Raw genomic sequence first — 20988 nt, 5'->3', positions numbered from 1 at the left:
CTCGGCCTCTCTGTGCCAGTGCTGAATTAAATCTTGCAGACAGTGTTTTGGGTGAAGTAGAAGAGGATAGCTTTATTACTGTGCCAGGCAAAGGAGGACATAGCAGGCTTCTGCCTCAAGAAACTGTGTGTCCCAAGCCCAGAGGATCTGCTGAGGGGGTTTTATAACAAACGTCCAAGGGTGGGGTCTCTGACAAGATCAGGGTGTGTACTTGGCTTGCACTCTCTTCATCTCAGCTGATGGGTCTCCTTAGTCTTACCTCAGCTGTTTTCTTGGTTGCTTCTCCCTTGATGAGCAACTATTTAAATCTGCCCTTAGGGAAGGTCATGGAGGCTGGAGTCTTGCCTATAAGAATCAGGGGACAAAAATAGGCCTCCCTGCCTGGGAGCCCCACAGGGACCAGCTTGAATTCAATTATTTTGAGCCCCGCTAGAGATTGCCTCGTGAGAGGTAGAAAGAGCATAAGTTTAAGGAGCCTACAGAGGCTGAGGGGGGTGCATGGCATCAATGGACATGAGTTTGAGCAAACCTCGGGAGATGGTGAAGGACAGGGAAGCCTGGCGTGCTACAGTCCGTGGGGTTGCAGAGAGTCTGACATGACTGAGCGATTGAACAACAGCAACTGACTAGATTTGAATCTAGTCCTGGTATTTTTTCCTCTATAACCTTGGACAAGTTACTCAGACTTTCTGAGACTTTTCCCACATATCTCAGGGGGTTACTGTGCATGTGAATTGAGCTGAGGCACATTTGTAGAGCATCTGCCATGGTGCTTAGCATATAGTGAGTGCTCAGTCAAAAGTGCTTATTTTGTGTTATCTCTCTTCCAGGATCACGAACTTGAATTACCTTATTTTCAATAGAGAATTAATTCTGTGTGTAAAGCATTTTAGAGACAGACAGTAGGATAAAAAGTAGTATTAGATGGATGTTCTCTAGAAGTCATATAAGGATGTGTGTTGTCCAAACATTTTTATTTCTTTTTCTTTTCTTTATGCTTATTTTCTGCACTACTGACCTGGTTGTTATCTTTTGGAAGCTCAAGTTTGTGTTTGTGTCATGGATGTGATCAGATGTTTGGTTCTGAGAATGGCAAAAACATCACATCACATGATGGAGTCCCTTCAGATGCAAATGAAAAATTCACTGTAGTGTAAAATTTTTATTAACAGTAGCAAATCCATCACATTAATTATGTTTTATTTCCTTTTCTTTTCAGATTGCTCGAGCCACATTGTTTTCCCTTGTCTTTGGTTCCAACAAAATTCTGTTCATCACCTCCTGCCTTGAAAGACGGATTTGTTCAAGTTGGTTATGAAAGAGATTTTTTTCTTTACATATCCTCTTTGCTCTGAGTTCTAGCTCTCTACTGATGTTCATAATCTACTTCTTCCTCCTGTGATGAAGCAGTGCTAAAAAGCGTTTTATGTGTGCATTTCAGTTTTTAATCAGGTTTTAGTTTGTGACTTTTCTTCTTTGGCCCAAGGTGATTAGAATTCTGCAGAAGGCAGTGTATCTCCTATGGTAAGGGAAATCAATATCACCACCCAATGAATTAGAAATGTAATCATGCCAGAGGGCTGCTAAACATTTCCATTCTGAACATGAAAGTAGGAATCTATAAGCAAGGTTTGCAATATAGAGAACGTTCCGTATTTTTTCCATTGAAAGGAGTCACTTAAAGTTTTTCATGACTGCCAGGGCTGGGGTGAAGCATTCTGTTTATTCCAGGAGCCAGTGAGACATTTAGCCAGTGTGACATTTAGCCAGTGTCTGGCGAGATATGGGTCATGGTACTTTGAGCAATTTTCTTGTTCAGGAAGGAACACGAGTCATCTGCCACTGTCATTCGGGAGAACTTTCTTGCCTTTGGGACCATATTAATTCATGCTCTTCTCACTCCTTGTTATGATGAAACTTTGGCTCCAAACCCCAGTAAGTGTCTCTGTGCTCACATAGGAGTTGCTGTTCATCAGGATTTTCTCAACGCCACCGGCCATGCTTGGTCCATGGCAGTTTCTGTCTCTCAAATGCCAGGCCCTTGAACATATACTCACTGAGTGTCTGCTGAAATGTCCCCAGACGTAGGTACTATTCAGAGGTGTGTGCTGTCTTCAGCTGCAGTGCATGGGTGACCTGTAAAGAACTGGAGGTTCTAAACACTGTCCTGTGGACTGGCTACCTCACAGGCACCCAGGGAACTGAACAATAGATTATTACTTGACCTTTCTTCTCCCCCCAACACCCCTCATTTTGTAAGTTCGGGGTAGAGCCTGAGAATCTTTTTTCTTTGTTTTAAAATTGCTGCTAGTGATTCTGACAGAGACGGCCAGGTTTAGACACTGTTGAGTTAGACTTTCTCATACAGAGGTCCCTTCTGCAAGAAAGAGGAAGGGACTAGAACCAAAGCAGATTAAATATCTTTCCCCATTTTCTGCAAATCTCAATGCCAATCTGGGTGCTGTGTTTCCTATCAACTCCCGTAATGGAGCCAGAATGGATCAGGATGAGCAGGACTTTGAGAAGCAGGCTCCATAGAATTTTGTTCTAATGCCCACAGCAGAGCTGTTCCAGCTGCAAGTCCTCTTCCAGGCCGATTTTCTTCACCACCCCCTTGAGTAGCAGAGAACTAAAAGGATAAAGAAAGGCACCAATAGAGAAACCAAACAAGCATGATGACTCCCTCAAGGCTCAGACTTCAGATTCTTCCTTGTTTCACCATGAAATCTTACCTCTTGGCATTATGGGCTAATGACATGTCCTCAAATCTGACCCAGCTCCAGCAACGTGATGGGGCATGGGAGGGTGGTGGGTGAAGAGCAACATTATGCTTCTCTTAAAAGTCGTCAGTGGGAAATGCAGACTTCCATGAACATGTTGATACGATGTAAACATTTCTCCATGTTCATAATGGCTTTTGTTGGGTGTGATTGCCAGTGGACAGCCCATAACACCTCACTAGGAAGAGTTGACTGACAAAGACATTTCTGAAATCTGATAACAGACTTTCCTGAAAGTATAAGAGAAGTCACTTGGGCAGTATCCATTCAAATAATTTTGATAAAATGCTTAGTACAGTGCTTCATTTGGGAAGCAGTCAATAAATTATAGTACAGTGGCATTAATATCTTTATTTCAATTAATGATGGTATCAGTGTTGTTAATTAGGACTGTACAGGAAAAAATGATTTTATGGACAGTTTTCAAAGTGAGCTATTTGAATGTAGGTTGCCTAATGATTACAGAAGTCATGGTTTTTAGGCTGAATATATCTAAAGAAACAATTTATTAATGCAAAAGAGATGTATTCTTCCTCTCTCCATCTTTTATTTCTATTTAGGATGAAGGTGCCACATTTCCTGTTGGGAAAAACATAATGTATACTTGCAAAGAAGGATACTCTCTGGTTGGAGACCCTGTTGCCAGATGTGGAGAAGATTTGCAGTGGCTTGTTGGGAATATGCATTGTCAGAGTGAGTGGCCTTGGTCATGGTATTTCATTTAAGATGAGTGGGAAGGAATAAATCAGAATAAAGAGCTACTCATCATATACTCCTGTCTTGATCTCTTTTTTTTCCTGAAAGGCTCATATGATTCCAATCAGGTTTCAGGAGTACCTTGAAAAAATCCTCAGCTTTCTGTAGTTGATAGTGGTCCTGTTAGACGAGGCACATTTTACTACGTTTTTATTCCTTTTTTTTTTTTTTTTCACTCTTTTTTGGCTGCACCACATGGCACGTGGGATCTAATCCAGTATCCCCTGCATTGGCAGCATGTGACTAATGGAATTTTAATTACTGGACCACCAGGGAAATCCTAATTGCAATTTTAAAGTTTCTGGGGTAAATCAGAATAGGTCAGGGAGCTCAGTTCTAGCCAAGTTCTAGCCAGTTCTCAGTTCTAGTCAAGACATTCTTCGGAGTTCAGTTAGCAGGGATGTACTACAGTCTACTTCCTCAAGTGCTTTGGAGCCTAGTCTGTTTAGATCCAGGCCTCTGAGTAAGTGCTTCTGTGTGTCGTATCACCCTATCACTGTTCTCGGGTTTCCCTCTCAGCTGTTCTACAATGTAAGATTCTGCAGCAGATGGATAGACAGCACTACTGGGATGTATTTTTCCTATATTGATTGTTCTGTGCTGTGTGAGGAAAGTCTGCATGCACATACATTTTACTCTCTTGGGTACATACCTATTAGTGAAATATCTGAGTTATCAGGCACACACACGTTTAGATTTGGTATGCTACCAATTTTGGTGAAGAATCCACTTGCAGGGCAGGAGACCACTTGCAATGTAGGCGATGTGGGTTCAATCCCTGGGTCAGAAAGATCCCCTGGAGAAGGAAACAGCAACCCACTCCAGTATTCTTGCCTGGGAAATCCTGTGGATACAGGATCTTGGCGGACTACAGTCCATGGGGTTGCAAGAGTCGGACATTACTTAGGGACTAAACCACCACACCAGTTTTCCAAGTGGTTGTACCAATTTACATCTTGGACAGAATCCAAGAAGTCAAGATTGCTCTGTATCCTCACCTACACTTGATAACATCTATCTTTAAAATTTTTTTTTAGCCATAGTGGTGAGTGTGTAGCAGTATCTTGTTTTTTAATTTGTATTTTAAAATTTGTATTTCTTCTGATGACTAATGTTGTTAAGCCTGTTTTCATATAGTTATTGCCATTTGGATACTTTTTTATGATGAAATGGCTGTCTAGTCTTTTGGGCATTTTTTTCTGGTGGTTTTTTAGTCTTTTTATTAATGACTTGGAAATTCTCCTGTTTCCTTTGTCTCTGTCTCTCTGTCTCTCCACCCTTGAGTCTTTCAGAAGAAATAGGATATCAATACTACTGAATAGAATGTATTAATAAATATTCCCTAGCTAGGAGTAATAAAGCTAAAAGTCGGTTCTTTGAAAAGATTACTTTGCTTTAAGAGCTTCTTTTTCTTTATTGTGTATCTACTGGTGAGGAATTGTCCCACTCTTTGTTCATCTGAAACATTCTTGTTTTATCTTTACTTTTGAAGGATATTTTTACTGGGTAAGGAATTTGTCTTTCAGCCCTTTAAAGATTTTTTTACATTGCCTTCTGACTTCATTATTTTCTAGTGAGAAGTCAACTTTTAGGTTTATTGTTTCTCCTTTGGAAATCATATACTGTTTTGATCTAGATGTTTCTAAGAATTTTTTTTTTTTTTTTTTAGAAGCAACTCTACTCTGATGTGCCTAAGCGTGATTTTCTTTGTCCTAGTTGATCTTCAAAGCATTTTTTAACCTATCCTTTAATGTCTTTTGTCAATTTTAAAAAATTATTCACCTTTTTCCTTAAATATTGCTGTCTAATTCTTGCCCACCTCTGCTCATGAGACGTCGATGAGACATTTTTTACAAAGTATACACATATACATACGTGTATATATATGTGTGTGTGTGTGTGCTACATTTCTTCCTTTTTATGTTTGTTTTGGGATCTTAGTTACTTGAAAGTGAAAATGTTAGTCACTCAGTTGTGTCTGACTCTTTGCGACCCTATAGACTGTAGCCTGCCAGGCTCCTATGTCCATGGGATTTTCCAGGCAAGAATATTGGAGTGGGTTGCCATTCCCTTCTCCAGGGGATCTTCCTGACCCATGGATCAAACCTGGATCTCCCGCATTGCAGGCAGATTCTTTACCATCTGAAACATCAGGGAAGCCAAAGCCCCTTAGTTCCTTGACCAGGGATCAAATCCAGGCCCGTGGCAATGAAAGCACTGAGTCTCAACCACTGGACCACGAGGGAATGCCCTATATTTCTTTGCTTTACATCAATTTTTCTCTTTCTATTTCATTCTAAGTATGTTCTGTTGATCTATATTCTAGTTTTTTAATTCTCGGTACTCTTGTTATAATCTGCTTTCAAGAACTCTACTGAATTCTTAATTTCATTTTCCAATTCCAGATAAACCATTTGTCCACTTTTCTATACTTTCTAATTCTCTGTGGAAACTCTCCCTCTTCTAATTTAATTTTTTCCAACATACTAATCATAGTTATTTCATGGCTCGTGTCTGTTAGCCCCATCGTCTGGATCTGCTGTAGATCTGTTTCTGTTGTATTTTTGAATATTAGATTAGTTTTGATTGAATGCCAGACTTTATTTGTAAAAAAATAAATAATTTGAGACTTTGCATGATGTTATCCTTCTCTAGAAAAAAGATTAGATTTGTTTCTGGCAAGAACAAAGCTGATTTATGTCCAGTTTACCTTTATCCTAGGTCATAACCATTAAAGGATCATAAGGGAAAGTATTGGATTTCTACTGAGGCTGCTTTTTTGTAACAGGACTGGACTTTAATTTTTGATCTCCTAGCCCTGCGAGACTGCTAAAAACTCTCTGTAGCTATTCAGCTTCAGAGCTGCAGCTTTCTCCTTAGTTTAGCAGCCCTTCAGCACATTAAAAAAAATGTTTTTTTGTTTTAAATTTACAAATAGCCTCAAGGACAAAAACATTATCAAATGTTGTAATCACTGCTTTAGACTTTCCTTTTTCTAGAGTCTTATACCTTGGGATTTCCACTGCTCTGATTGTTCTCTGATGCTCTCTGATTGTTCTCTGATGCTCTCAGAAATAGTTTTTCTTATAACTTGTACAGCTTTCCTATATGTCTTAGTGGGAGCATTAGTGTGAAACCAGCAAATATATCATGGCCAGAAATAAACAGTCCTGATGCTAGATTATTAGCTATTTGAAGGCGGAGTATGTGAGCAATATTTTGTGTCCATAGCAGCATTCAACACACTTGGCCAAGTGTAGGCCCTCAGTAAATGCTGGTTTTGAATGAATGAATGGATTTTCTGATAAAAATGGTGCCAAAATAGAGCAGGACTTTGTAGAATATTGTCCAAAATCCCACTAGAAAGATTTTTTTTAAAGTCATTAATTCTGACTTGCTTTCTACCATTATGCATGTTTTTCATTTTTTTTTTTTAAGTAGAAGATATGAACTAATGACTGTAATGGAATAAGGAAAGATAGAAATGGGAAACCAAGAAAGATTTAGCACTTTTATGGTTGCAAGGTTAAAGGTGGTTCTTTAAAAATTTCAGATAGCAAAATATCTAATTGGACATATGCAATGGTATGCAAATGAATACAGCTCTTGGGAAAATTTTGGTGAGACTTCACCAGATGAGAGAGAGAAGTGGCAGCTGTGAAAAGTCCAGTTTTGACAGCAGGCTGGACTTGGGGACCTTATAGTGCTTATTCATTTTAAATTGTCATATGACTGTGAGGGCAGGGGTGAGAGGGTGGGAACTGTCTTGGTTTTCAGTTGTTTATATCACTACATGACAAGCACGGTGGGACATGTCTTTCAGGGCCTTCTAAGAGTGAACTCACCTTTTCTACCTTGTCCTCTAATTTGAAAAAGCAGAACAAGTGTATCAGCACCATTCAGGGCTGTCATTTTTAAAAAGATGGTCTAGGAAAGCAAGGAACCTTGTATTCTGCTCTCTTTTCTCTTTAGAAATTGCCTGCGTTCTGCCTGCACTGATGGATGGCATACAGAGTCATCCCCACAAACCTTTCTACACCATTGGCGAGAAGGTGACCATTTCCTGTTCAGGCGGCAGATCCTTAGAAGGTCCCTCGACATTTCTCTGTAGTTCCAGCCTTAAGTGGAGCCCTGAGGTAAAGGATGTCCAGTGTGTGCAGAGAGGTGAGTGGCTCCTGGGTCTGTCCACGGACACATGGACTCTGGGAGTGAGAGTCCCTGTGGCTGTCCTGAACTGCTGTAACGGAATCATTCCCTCCATCCAGACCCCACCATGAGAAGGAGGTCTAGACTGGGTAACTAGATTTTTTTGCATATAACACATAGACTCGCAGAATTCAAGGAAAGGCAAGAATAGCCCAGGTGATTCTCAGATTTTAACTTAAATCCTTCATATCCAAGATTAGTTTTATATTTGTAGGATACCAAAAAAAACAAAGAATTTCTAAAAGCTGATTTCTGGCTTCCTCCTGATTTTTTAAAAAGGTACTTTTATGAAATACAGAGTTGAGATCACAATTTATATAAAATCCTGCCTATTTCATTTTTGGGTTTATTAGTACTTATTAGTTTATTAGTATTTATTACTTTATTAGTGTTATTGAAATTGAATATTTAAAAGCATTTACATTTAAGCCTACAAAGCAGAAGTTATGAAAGGAAAAGTATTGTGGTTTGTGAAAATTATTCTTAATAGTAAAAATCCAAATATCCAGTATTTTGAACACATGGCAAATTTAAATGGCCTTTAAAATAAAATTAAAAAAAATAAAAAAAAAAAAAATAAATAAATAAAATGTTTTCAATTTTTATTGGAGTATAGTTGATTTACAATGTTGTGTTAGTTTTAGGTGTACAACGAAGTGAATCAGTTATACGTACACATGTATCCACTCTTTTTTAGATTCTTTGCCCATGTTGGCCTTTATAGAGTATTGAGTGGAGTTTCTGTACTATACAGGAAGTCCTTATTAGTACCTATTTTACATATTGTAATGTGTTTATGTCCATCCCAACCTCCCAATTTAACTCTTCCCCTCTTCCCTTCTGCTCACCATAAGTTTGTTTTCTACAACTGTGATTCCATTTCTGTTTTGTGAATAAGTCCACTTGTATAACATGGTCCAAACTCTTTCTGTTCAGAGATACTTAAGATTTGTTTTCAAAATAAACTCTTTCTTTTTTGTTTACATTTTTTAATAAATGGACTTCCCTGGTAGCTCAGCTGGTAAAGAATCCGCTTGTAATGTGGGCGACCTGGATTTGATCTCTAGGTTAGGAAAACCCCCTGGAGAAGGAAACAGCTACCCACTCCAATATTCTGGCCTGGAGAATTCCATGGACTGTATTGTCCATGGGGTTGCAAAGAGTCGGATGTGACTGAGTGACTTTCACTTTAATAAATGGAAAATATTATGCTTGCAACAGTTAAAAACAAGGAAGAAGTCATACTTGCATTCTATTTGATATTCTTATTTCTTGAGTATATGATTTAAAAAAATTTTTAATTGGAGGATAATTGCTTTACAATGTTGTATTGGTTTTTGCCGTACATGAGTATATGATTTTTAATTCAATGTTGAAGTGTGTCTTCTATGGCAAAGATGAAATAGTTGATTCTATAAGTAATAATAATATTCTCTGGTGACTCAAATGATAAAGAATCCACCTGGCAATGCAGGAGTCTCTGTTCAATCCCTGGATTGGGAAAATCCCCTGAAGAAGGGAATGGCAATTCACTCCAGTCTTCTTGCTTGGAGAATCCCATGGACAGAAGAGCCTGGTGGGCTACAGTCCATGGGGTTGCAAACAGTCCGACACGACTGAGCAACTTTCACTTTGAAGTTTGTCATCTACGGTGAAGATGAAGTAGTTGATTCCATGAGTGATAATATTGGGTAGATTAGATGTGCACCACTGAAAAGAGAGTAGGTTGCCTGGAGGGTTCTGTGATGGGAGACCTGGGCTGTGGTATTAAATAGACCATAGAGGACAATGAGAGGGCAGCCTGTTCAATGGAATGGCCTCCGTGCCCACCCCACGTGCTCTGTGGCTGTCAGAGGACCACAGCAGAGATGACAGCTTTGTTTTCCACATGCACCGAAGCATCACTGTGAGTTTATTTGGGATAAAGTAAAGGACCTGTACCAATATTGCTAAAATTAAAGAGAACAATGTACAGTTGATGAGGTTTCTCTTTTCCTCTAAATGAAATTATATACTTTTTTTTTTCCTGAAAATGTTTTTTCAGTCACTTTATAGCACAATTTGGTATGAATTTTCTCCCCCTCAGCAAATTCTATTAAGGCTCTAATTAAGGATGTTTTCCAAACCTGTGTATTTTTTGAAAGACATGGATAACAATAATAACTACCCTTAAAATAAGCCTATAACAAACAAAAAAAGGCCAGGTTTGTTAGCCTCCAGAGTTTTACAATACCTGCTGTTTAAGTAGTCTTTTTGGTTTTAATTGTAGTAAAATACACACAACATTTATCATTTTAACCATTTAAATATGTGCAATTCAATAGCATTAAATACATTCCCATTATTGTTCAACCCTCACTGTCATCCAACATTCCATCTTCCCAAACTGAAACTCTACCCATTAAACACTTGTCTCTCATTTATCTCCACCCCCAGTGGTATTTAGCCTTGATGTGAAGATATTTGATTTTAAAATAGTGAAGGTACATTCTGTAGGTGGGCCCTAAGAGTGGGTTTACTTGGTTAATTAAGCTATGAAGATGACAAAGCCATGTTCTTTCTACATGCAAGTCTCTTGTCTAGGTAATTCCACAAGCGATTTTTCACAGAGCAATTACGAGAACTTTTAGAAAATATGTAAAATCTAAAATTCTATCCTAAGAATTATTAGCAAAAAACTGCTAATAATAATGCAGAATTCATTTATACAGCTTAATCATTGAACTTCAGCTTGGGTGCATTTAGATCAGACTTTCTCAACCCCGACACTATTGGAATTTTGGAACCTGATAATTCTTTGTTGTGGGAGCCTGTCCTATGTATTGTAACATGTTTGGCAGAATCCTTGGCCCCTGCTATCTCACAGGGGTGACAACTGAAAATGTCCTTTGGCATTGCCTAATGTCCCCTGTGGAGCAAAACTGTCCCTGGTTGAGAAGCATTGATCTAAATAATCCCATTAAAGTATTTTATTTTGGAATCATTTAAGATTTCAGAAAAGTTGCCAAGTATAGTTTCCATATACCCTTTACCCATCTTCCAATACTATTAACACCTCACATACCTTGACATAATTTAGTTGGTCAAAACCAAGGCATTAATATTAATTAGTACAACACTGTCAACTAAACTACAGACTCTTCATTCATCATGTTTTTCCACGGATGTCGTGTTCATGGTCTAGGATCCAATTCAGGATACTACATCGCATTTAAGATAATACCATCTTAAAGACAAATGCTTGAAGAATAAATACTTGCTACAGACAATGCTGGACACGACAGACACACTTCATCTTGCCACCATTTTTACAAGTTTATGCCTTCCTTGTTCATGAGATTTTCCTGTCATGTCTAAAGCTCTTAAGTTTTCCAAAAGTAAGGAAGCATTCTACAGTTTGTGCATCCATAAAAACATGACCTTCAGACAAATGACCTTTATAGGTATATCTAACAGGTAACTCAGAGAAGGCAATGGCACCCCACTCCACTACTCTTGCCTGGAATATCTCATGGACGGAGGAGCCTGGTGGGCTGCAGTCCATGGGGTCGATAAGAGTCGGACACGACTGAGCGACTTCACTTTCACTTTTCACTTTCCTGCATTGGAGAAGGAAATGGCAACCCACTCCAGTGTTCTTGCCTGGAGAATCCCAGGGACAGCGGAGCCTGGTGGGCTGCCGTCTATGGGGTCTCACAGAGTTGGACACGACTGAAGCGTCTTAGCAGCAGCAGCAACAGGTAACTGGTTTGATGATGAAAAAGTATATGCCACGGAATTCCATTGTAATGAAGCTGCCAGGAAGTGGAAATGGCAAGGCAAGTGGAAATGGCAAAATGAACACTGTTCACTTTGTAGTCAGGCCCAGCTGTGGCCATGGCAAATTAAGCTCTTTGCAAGTTGGACCAAGGTGTTTCCCTGACAAAACTGGAATGATAATTGGCTTTCTATCAGTTTGTAGAAAACATGAAGGAAAGGATTTTATCTATGTAAATACCTCCAGACATTTACTCACTGTTGAGGGGAGACCACTTGGACATTTACATGTAAGAGATTATTATAGTTGTCCTTGAGATACTAAGAGTTCTCCTTCTATAGGTCAGCTTATGGTATGCTTTCTGTCTCGTGATAGGTGTAGTGAGCAAAATGTACCCAAATAACACATGGTTTTTAAACCCCACCTTCTTTTTAAAAATTTTTAATTGGAGGATAATTGCTTTACAATGTGTTGGTTTCTGCCATACAAAAATGTGAATCAGCCATAAGTATGTATGTGTCCCCTCCTCTTGAACCTCCCTCCCACTCCCCACACCATCCCATACCTCTGGGTTGTCGCAGCGCACCGGGTTGAGCTCCCTGAATCAATCGTCCAATTCCCACTAGCTATCTCTTTTACATGTGTAATGTTTATGTTTCAGTGCTACTCTCTTAATATGATATTTTAAACTCCACCTTTTTGAAGAAAGGGAGCCTACACCACGCGGCTTCAATTCAGACAAACAGACTTAAATCCTGGCTTGGACAATTTGTTAACTAGCATGAATTTCTTGACTTTTCTGACTCTTAGTTTCCTCATCTCTTAAATGGCTATTTATTAAGAAGAATTAAATATCATATAAAAAGGGCAGGATCAAGAGTCCATGCTCAAGAAATGGTGGCTATTATGACCAAAGACGTTATTTGTTGGGTCTGTGACGCTGTACCTCCTATAAAATGCTTTATAGCTTTATTAATTTATTGATTATAAGAATTTATTGCCTGGTTCAACAATTGAAATAATCCTTGTTTACTACAAAGAAGCTCTTCTCCTAATGGTCACATCTCCATTATTCTTTTCTTTTAGAAGCACCTTTGACACCGAAAGTGCCTAAATGTCAGCCCTGGGAGAAACTGCAGAATTCAAGATGTGTTTGTAAAATGCCCTATGAATGTGGGTAAGCTCTGTTTTATTCTCTGTTTTATTTTATTCAAAATAGATTGAATGATTTCTTAGATGCTAGTCTCTGTTGGATCAAAGGTGTTACTGACCAAGGATCAAGGTCCTTCACATTTCAATCCAGTCCATCTGCTGCCTGTTTTTGCCTGGATCACCAGGGCTGACCATTGGTGGTGTCGGGCAGTGTTCTAGTCTGGCTGGTGAGAAAGGCTGAAGGATTACTTAAGGCTGCTTGTTTTCTGTATAAAATGGGACAAAATAACAAAACCTGAGGATTTAGAGTTTGAGGAGATTAGGGCTGAAATTCCCTTGAGACATAAACTTTTTTTTTTAATCGTTTATTTATTTTGGGCTGTGCTGGGTCTTCGTTGCTGCAAGCAGAGGCTACTCTCTGTCGTGGTGTACGCATTTCTCTTTGCCATGGCTTCTCTTGTCGCAGAGCACGACATTTAGGGCACGCAGGCTCAGTAGTGTCGGCTCCCAGGCTCTAGAGCACAAGCTCAGTAGTTGTGGCGCATGGGCTTAGTTATGCATAGCATGTGGGATCTTCCTGGATTGGAGATTGAACCAGTCTCTCTTGCATTGGCAGGCTGATTCTTTACCACTGAGCTACCAGGGAAGCCCCAGAGACATAAACTCTTAAAGCAATACCGACAGAGAAAAAAGCAGCTGCTTTTCTAATTCTTGAAATATGTTTCTAGATTTGCATTCCAAGAACACCATCCCAGTTGAAATCACTCCTTTGTAGAAATATAGCTGAAGTAATTACTAAGTGTTGGGTACAGATGGCATGATTAAATTAGGACCAGAGGAGCTTTATTGGTGGGACTATTTACAGAAATGTGGGTCGAGTAAAGAAAACTGCACACGACAGGGCAGTATTCCTGAATTGGTAGAAGCTGAACTGAACTGGTTTACATTTTTTTCCACGCCTAAGTCAGAAGTTGTGAGAGAGGAGCATTTATGAAAACCTTGTTGACAGAGGGTTAGTTGAGGAGGAGTTGAGTCTCTCATTCTAGGGGCTTCAGAGATGCCTAGGAGTGAGCCAGAGGAATAAACACCCCAACTGTACTCTCTTTCCTCCCTCCTTTTCTGCCAGAACCCCACAATGATCAAACACTCCTGAAGCTAGAGGACAAGGAAGTCTATTGATGTGGTCCGTACGCTTCAGCTTCCCAGGCAGGGTGAAGAAGAGAGGAGGGTGAATCTGGAGAGGCAAATAGGAAACATCCAGTCCCTAGGACTTACTGACCACCTCTAAGGTTAACAATCAAAACACAAATTTATTGGCCAGTTACTTGGCTTTCAGTTAGTATGGTCATCAAAACACATATCCAACTCCTTGAATACCTACATTGTGTGGTGATGACTAAGGGGTATCCTATAAGAAGTAAATTTTTGTGTGAAGGAGAATATATAGCTGAATAACATAAATGGAAATTGTAAAAAAAAAAAAAAAAAGAAAAAAAAGATAAAGGAGAAAAAGGAAACAAACACACAAAAAAGTTCAGCCCAGAATCTTCTGACTGTGCTGTTATTCTCTGTTAATCATTGTTTACTTTGATTCACCTTCATCTTCCTTTCAACTTCTTTGTTTCATTGAGCTGATCTGCAGCCTGTTGTTTATACACATGGGAAGAGTTTTAATGTCTGATATGGGCTTCCCAGATGGCCCAAGTGGTAATGAATCCACCTGCCAATGCAGGAGACGAAAGAGACATGGGTTTGATCCCTGGGTGGGGAAGATCGCCTGCAGTAGGAAATGGCAATCTGCTCAAGTATTCTTGCCTGGAAAATTCCATGGACAGACGAGCCTGTCCTCTGGGCTCCTCCATGGAGCCACAGTCCATGGGGTTGCAAAGAGTCAGACACAACTGAGCGACTGAATGTGCACTGATAACAAGGGAGGTGGCTTGTAAGTTCTTTGCCGTTTAAGCTGTTCTAAGTACTTCTATTTAAAGTTTAAATAAACAGATTAAAAAAAAGATACAAGGATTTGTTTCCATTATGTATTTCTGTATTTCTTTGTCCAAACAAATTTAGCTCTTGGTTAGAGAAGAAAACATTAGAGCTAAATATATGTAAGTAAATATAGATTCTGTCTGTTATTCAAAAATGCCTTTTGTTGTCTAAGGTTTCACTACGGTAATGGCATCCTTACCCATCAGTATTCAGATAAGTGGTTTTTTTATTAGTGACATTTCAAATACTGGCACTTTTTTAGCACCAATGCATAAGGAAAAAAATTAACACATTTCATGGAAATATTTCTAAACTATTTTGTAAACATAGATACTCTAAAAATAGCATTGAAAGATAGAGTTTATCTTTCCTTGAGAATTCAGTCATCAGCTGTGGATAATGCTATCATGTGGACATGAACTCTCAGGGTTGCTGGGCTGGGAAGAGCTGCTTTCTTCTACAGTTAGTGGTCCCATTTTTTCAAAATTTATCTATTTTTTAATTGAAGGATAATTGCTTTACAGAATTTAGTTGTTTTCTGTCAAACCTCAACATGAATCAGCCATAGGTATCAGTTTAGTTCAGTTCAGTCGCTTAGTTGTGTCCGACTCTTTGTGACCCCATGAACCACAGCATGCCAGGCCTACCTGTCCATCACCAACTCCTGGAGTCCACCCAGACCCATGTCTATTGAGTCGGTGATGCCATCCAGCCATCTCATCCTCTGTCGTCCTCTTCTCCTGCCCTCAATCACATGGTCGCATTTGACTTTGGTCCCTCCGAGTGCGTGTGTGTGTGCTAAGTCACTTCAGTTGTGTCTGACTCTTTGCAACCCTATGGACTGCAGCCCACCAGGTTCCTCTGCCTATGGAATTCTCCAGGCAAGAATACTGGAGTGGGTTGCCATGCCCTCCTCCGGTGATCTCTGCTAATTTTCTGTCTCCTCCTTTGTCATCAATCTACCTGTTGCTAACAGACCATTGCCTTCTCTTTTAATTTGCTGTATCTGATCTGTTCTAAATGAAACTAGATCGACACCAGATATCTAAGATTATAAAACTTGTGAGCAAATAAAGAGCAAAATATGTTCATTTTGAAGACTGGAGGGGATTGGGCCCTAGAAATGTGGGGGATTTGAGTTTCTGTCCCCTCATTTGGCTGTGGGAGACAACATCTGAGGCACTGAGCCCAGAGCTTCACCTTTCACTTTTCATTCTCAGCTTTGAGGAAAGAAAATTTTGTAAAGGAAGTAATTTAAAAATGTTGTTTCAGGTCCTCATTGGGTGTATGTGCTCGAGATGAGAGAAGCAAAAGGATACTGCCTCTGACCGTTTGCAAGATGCACGTTCTCCAGTGCCAGGGTAGAAATTACACCGTGGCTGGTAGGGAGAGCTGCACTCTGCCTGCCTTGGCTGAAAAAGCTTGCGGTGTGTGTCCACTATGGGAAAAATGTGATGGTAAGGGACATTTCATATTTGTGACTATAAAAATACTTCAGTAGTAGGAGTGAAGTTTTCAAACATGTAGTGTGCTATTTTAGCAACAGATGAAAGCACATCCCTAAGTATGTCAAAGACTCAGACTGGTCTGAGTTTGAAGCCTGGCATCAGGCTCAGAACCTGCTTACTCTGGAGTGAAATGCCTCCCTTGCCTGGTCCTGTATACTGGAGCAGGTAGACATTCCTTTCTCCAGGGCATCTTCCTGACCCAGGGATTGAATCCCAGTCTCCTCCTATCCCCACTATTCTCCCCCGATGCCTTCCCTGGGGAGGTGAAGTGGTGGATGAAGAATCCTCCCTGGTGGTCTGAACTTGTTGGGTCACTCAGTCGTGTCTGACTCTTTGAGACCCAGTCGATAGTAGCCTGCCAGGTTCCTCTGTCCATGGAATTCTCCAGGCAAGAATGCTGGAGTGGGTTGCCATTTCCTTCTCCAGGGGATCTTCCTGACCCAGAGATTGGACCCAGGTTGACTGCATTGCAGGTGGATTTGTTACTGTCTGAGCCAGCAGGGAAGATCTGATGGCCTGAATGTCCTCCCAAATATCACATTCCACCTTCATGATTTTTGCTCTGTTCTTATATTATCCATATTATGTATTCATTAAAAAAGAAACAGCCTCACATAAAAATAACAAATTTTAAAAGAGGAAACTTTATAGCACATCTTTAATAGGAAATATCCCTTACCATAAATATTAGGTAACCATAAAAATGTCTTCCCAGGTGGCTCAGTGGTAAAGAATCTGCCTGCCAAGCAGGAGACAAGGGTTTGATCCCTGGGTTGGGGAGATCCCCCGGAAGAGGGCATGGCACCTCACTCCAGTATTCTTGCCTGGAGAATCCCATGGACAGAGGACCCTGGTGGGTTACGGTCCATGGGGTCACAAAGAGTCAGACACGACCTAGCGACTTAGCAACAACAAAGGGGGCATGTTGGAAGCACACCAGTGCCAGGCTGACACTTTCTCCTAGAAGCAATCAGAAGGATGTGATGGAAAAGGAGGTACTACTTGCTGGTCTCCTGTCCTGGCGTCCTGGTGGCACTTAACAGTGATCTTGACAACCACACCAGGGGCCCCACCTCTGAGGGGGAAGAGCTGAGTTGTCCAAGCCAGGCCTCGGTCCTCAGTTTCCCCATCTATAAATCTGGGAGCCTGATGGTGCTTTCTGGATCTGTAAGGTCTCTACCAGCTCCTCAGGGCCTCCCAATCCTGGCTGGTACCCCCTGGGCATCTTTCCCCTCACCCCTGTCCCATTTGCAGCAGAGGCAGTGACACATAAAACTCTATGGCCATCCGTGTCTGCGACACTTTCGGTTTGGCAGTCATCACAGTCTGCTGGCTGATCTGGTTACCCTCCTTCAGGGGATGCCTGGCCGGTGTATTCCAGCATCACCCCTTCAGCGCCCACACAGCTTTCCTTCCCACTCGTTTCTGTTTGGTCTTTATGCAGTATGAGGCCTTTTGGGTTTCACGTCCTCTCTCTCAAAGCAAGTTAATTCTCCTTTACTTTGTCTCCCTCTGAGGCTTGCCGCCCGGCTCTTTGCTGAGGTCTCCGCCTTCGGTCTGGGCGTTGAGGGATCACATCATGTTTGGGGCGCCCCTGGGCAGCACCTGAAGGAGAGAACTGCCCCATGGGCGTCCAGTCGACAGGAAGCCTGGCACCAGCCTCAGAACTTGCTTACTCTGGAGCAAAATGCCTCCCTTTACTGGAGCAGGTTGCCATTCCCTGCACCAGGGGATCTTCCTGACCCAGGGACTGAACCCGGGTCTCCTGCATTACAGGCAGATTATTTACCGTCTGAGCCACCAGGGAAGCCCACACTTGGGGTGGGGCAGGTAATGGGTGACAGGAACACCGGTAGCTCTCCAGTCACCACTTGCATAACTTTGGATGGGATGCGCCTGGCCTCCCTCATCTCCACCAGGTGCGGTTAAGCCTCTCTCTTTTCTTTTTCCAGCCGAGGGCAGCGAATGTGTCTGCAGAGCCGCCTCGGAGTGCGAGGAAGCAGGATTTAGCGTCTGCGTAGAGGTGAACGGCAGGGAGCAGACGATGACCGAGTGCGAGGCCGGCGTCCTGAGATGCAGAGGACTGAGCATCTCCGTCACAGGCATCCGGCCCTGCGCCGCCGAGGCCGCGTAGTTGCCGGCGCCTGAGGTCCGGCTCGCCGTCCCGCAGGCGCTGTGGCTGAACTAAAGCTCTGCACAGCCAGCCCTGTAGACGGCTTCCCAGCACGCAGGCCCATTCTTTCTCCTTCCCCTCCGTGTCCCCTTCCCCCAACTCGAACCCCTGCATAATCCCACAGCTCTTTGTCCTCCCAAACCCGAATTCAGATCTTTTTCTCTTCTCTTTCTAAAAAATGTCAGTCTGAAGGATATTGATGAACCTTTGCAGATGTTTTGTACTTCTCTGGACCTTGCCTTTTTTTTTTTAATCTGAAAATTAGAGGGTTAGACTAGAGAAATTTCAATGCTCTATGATTGTTTTAAGTATGATTGACTCCACTCATGAGCCAGAATACATTCTACAAATTGATTAGGAAAACAGAAAGATTAGAGAGGCTGGCTTCACTCAGTGAAACCGAATACAAGGGGACGTGGAATGGAGGAAGACAGATAAAATTATTCCATTCCAAATGGTAATCCTTCACCCTGTTGACCCAGGCAGGACACCTGGAGATCCCTAATCTTATCAGGAGGTTGAATCACCCGTCATCAAAGTGGAATCCGTTATGTGATGGCTACCTTCTTGTCTGAGAACAAATACAATTCAGGCTTCTCTCTGGAGCTTTTCTTTAGTATGTGCCAAATTCAAGACCTGTAATTTGTCTTCCTCTTCTCTCTCTCTCTTTTTTTTTTGGTAGGAAGCATCATTTATGCTTGAGCTATTGAGTGATTGCATATTTGGGTGAAGAGTGTTCTTTAATACGGATACACACCTAGATTTTTCCGGGGACTCTACAGGTAGATCCGTTTGAAGCATTAGCTTTGTATTTATCCCCTATTCATCTTTCATCAAAACAAAATAGCAGCTGTAGGAGGTTAAATGAGTGGGCTTCAATGGGATTTAAAATGTGTGTTTATATATGAATAATATCTGTATTTTCTGATTCATTTTAATAAAACTTTAGTTTAAATCACAATGATTTTAAAACTCATTAAAGATACCATTCTTTGACATTAAAAAAAAATCTGTTATGTTTAATTTTAAAGAATCTTGCCATGAAGGATAGCTAATGTGCTCTTTTTTACATTTAAAGCATTTTAAATTACTTTGTTGAGATATGATTGACATGTAAAGAGCTGTACATGAGTCTGGGGATAAGTATACATCTGTGAGAAACTTCCCAGGTGGTGCTAGTGGTAAAGAACCAATCTGCCAATGCAGGAGACATAAGAGACGTGGGTTCGATCCCTGGGTAGGGAAGATCCCTGGGAGGAGGGCATGGCAACCCACTCCAGTATTCTTGCCTGGAGAATCCCATGGACAGAGGAGCCTGGTGGGCTATAGTCCAAAGAGTCAGACATGACTGAAGTGACCTAGCATGCACCCATGCATACATGTGTGAAAATATCACCACCATCAAGACCATAAATGTATCTATCACCTCCCAAAGTTCCCTCCTACCCCCATTGTAATTATTATTATTATTATCATGATAAGAACAGAAAGAACACTTAACATAAGATCTTTCCTCTTAGAAAAATTTAAATATACATTACAGCATTGTTAGCTATACACACCGTGTTGTATAGGAGATCTCTAGAACTCCTTTATCCTGTATAACTGAAACTTGATATCCTTTGACCGTCACCTCCCCATTTTCCCTGCCCCTAGCCCTAGGCAACCACCATTCTACTCTCTGCTTCCATGAGTTTGACTGTTTTAGATACCTTGTATAAGTGAGATCATGCTGTATTTATATTTTTGTGTCTGGCTTATTTCATTTAGCATAATATCCTCCAGGTTCTATCCTGGATGAGTGAATAATTGGTGGCTAAACAGGGACCAGTGAATGAGATTGGACAGAGATGCTGTCTTGAAATACTAAATTTCATGTTTTTTTTTTTCTTTTCTGAACATCCTTATCCTTGGCTTTTTCTCAGCCCACCAGGCTCCCCCGTCCCTGGGATTCTCCAGGCAAGAACACTGGAGTGGGTTGCCATTTCCTTCTCCAGTGCATGAAAGTGAAAAGTGAAAGTGAAGTCGCTCAGTTGTGTCCGACTCTTAGTGACCCCATGGAATGCAGCCGAACAGGCTCCTCCGTCCACGGGATTTTCCAAGCAAGAGTACTGGAGTGGGGTGCCATTGCCTTCTCCGCTAGTTGGACAGAGACATTCACAATTCTCTATGAGAGAATTAGGATCATGGCAGCAGGGCTACAGGAAGAAAGTAACTTACAACATTAAAAATCTTTTGAGATTTCTAAAATGAGTTCCTGAACATCTAAGGAGAAGGTTTTAGTAAACCTGGAAGGACTGTTTATGTCATGAAAACTGACACAATGAGAACAGAGGCAATGGGAGAATGCCCTCGTCTGCCCCTCCCTCTGCCTCAGACCAGGTGAAGGGCACCTGGCTGGGATCTAGCCTTGGAGGAGAAGGCAGAAAATGCTGAAGTGAAAGTTGTCTGGACCTACTGGGGGACAGAGGGAGAGGAGGGAATTGGCTCAGACATTAACTAGCTGCAGGGAGCTCCATGGGAGCTCAGTCACGTCCTACCAGCCATCACTCACAATTTCAGTGGACCCTGTGAGTCACCTGGGCAGAGAAGCTGCTTTGGAAGTTTTCCTAATTGCACTGGACTGTGTCTTCTTGCGACACTCCACACATTTCCTAACAATTGACC

General features: G+C 41.3%; 1 protein-coding gene across 1 annotated transcript in view; it reads left to right on the top strand.

Annotated features, from left to right (window-relative positions):
- Positions 1-19282, top strand: part of C7 (complement C7) — a 57116-nt gene extending 37834 nt beyond the window's left edge. Inside the window, exons 13-18 of the mRNA XM_005889717.3 lie at positions 1220-1307; positions 3341-3473; positions 7509-7700; positions 12586-12676; positions 15913-16097; positions 18101-19282. Of these exons, the coding sequence (XP_005889779.2) occupies positions 1220-1307; positions 3341-3473; positions 7509-7700; positions 12586-12676; positions 15913-16097; positions 18101-18282 (871 nt within the window). The 3' untranslated portion in view covers positions 18283-19282. The remainder of the gene's footprint in view (positions 1-1219; positions 1308-3340; positions 3474-7508; positions 7701-12585; positions 12677-15912; positions 16098-18100) is intronic.
- Positions 19283-20988: the final 1706 nt, after the last annotated feature.

The sequence above is a fragment of the Bos mutus genome, chromosome 20 (genome assembly GCF_027580195.1).
Source record: "Bos mutus isolate GX-2022 chromosome 20, NWIPB_WYAK_1.1, whole genome shotgun sequence".
NCBI lineage: Eukaryota > Metazoa > Chordata > Mammalia > Artiodactyla > Bovidae > Bos > Bos mutus.
This window is presented reverse-complemented; position numbering and strand designations above follow the sequence as displayed.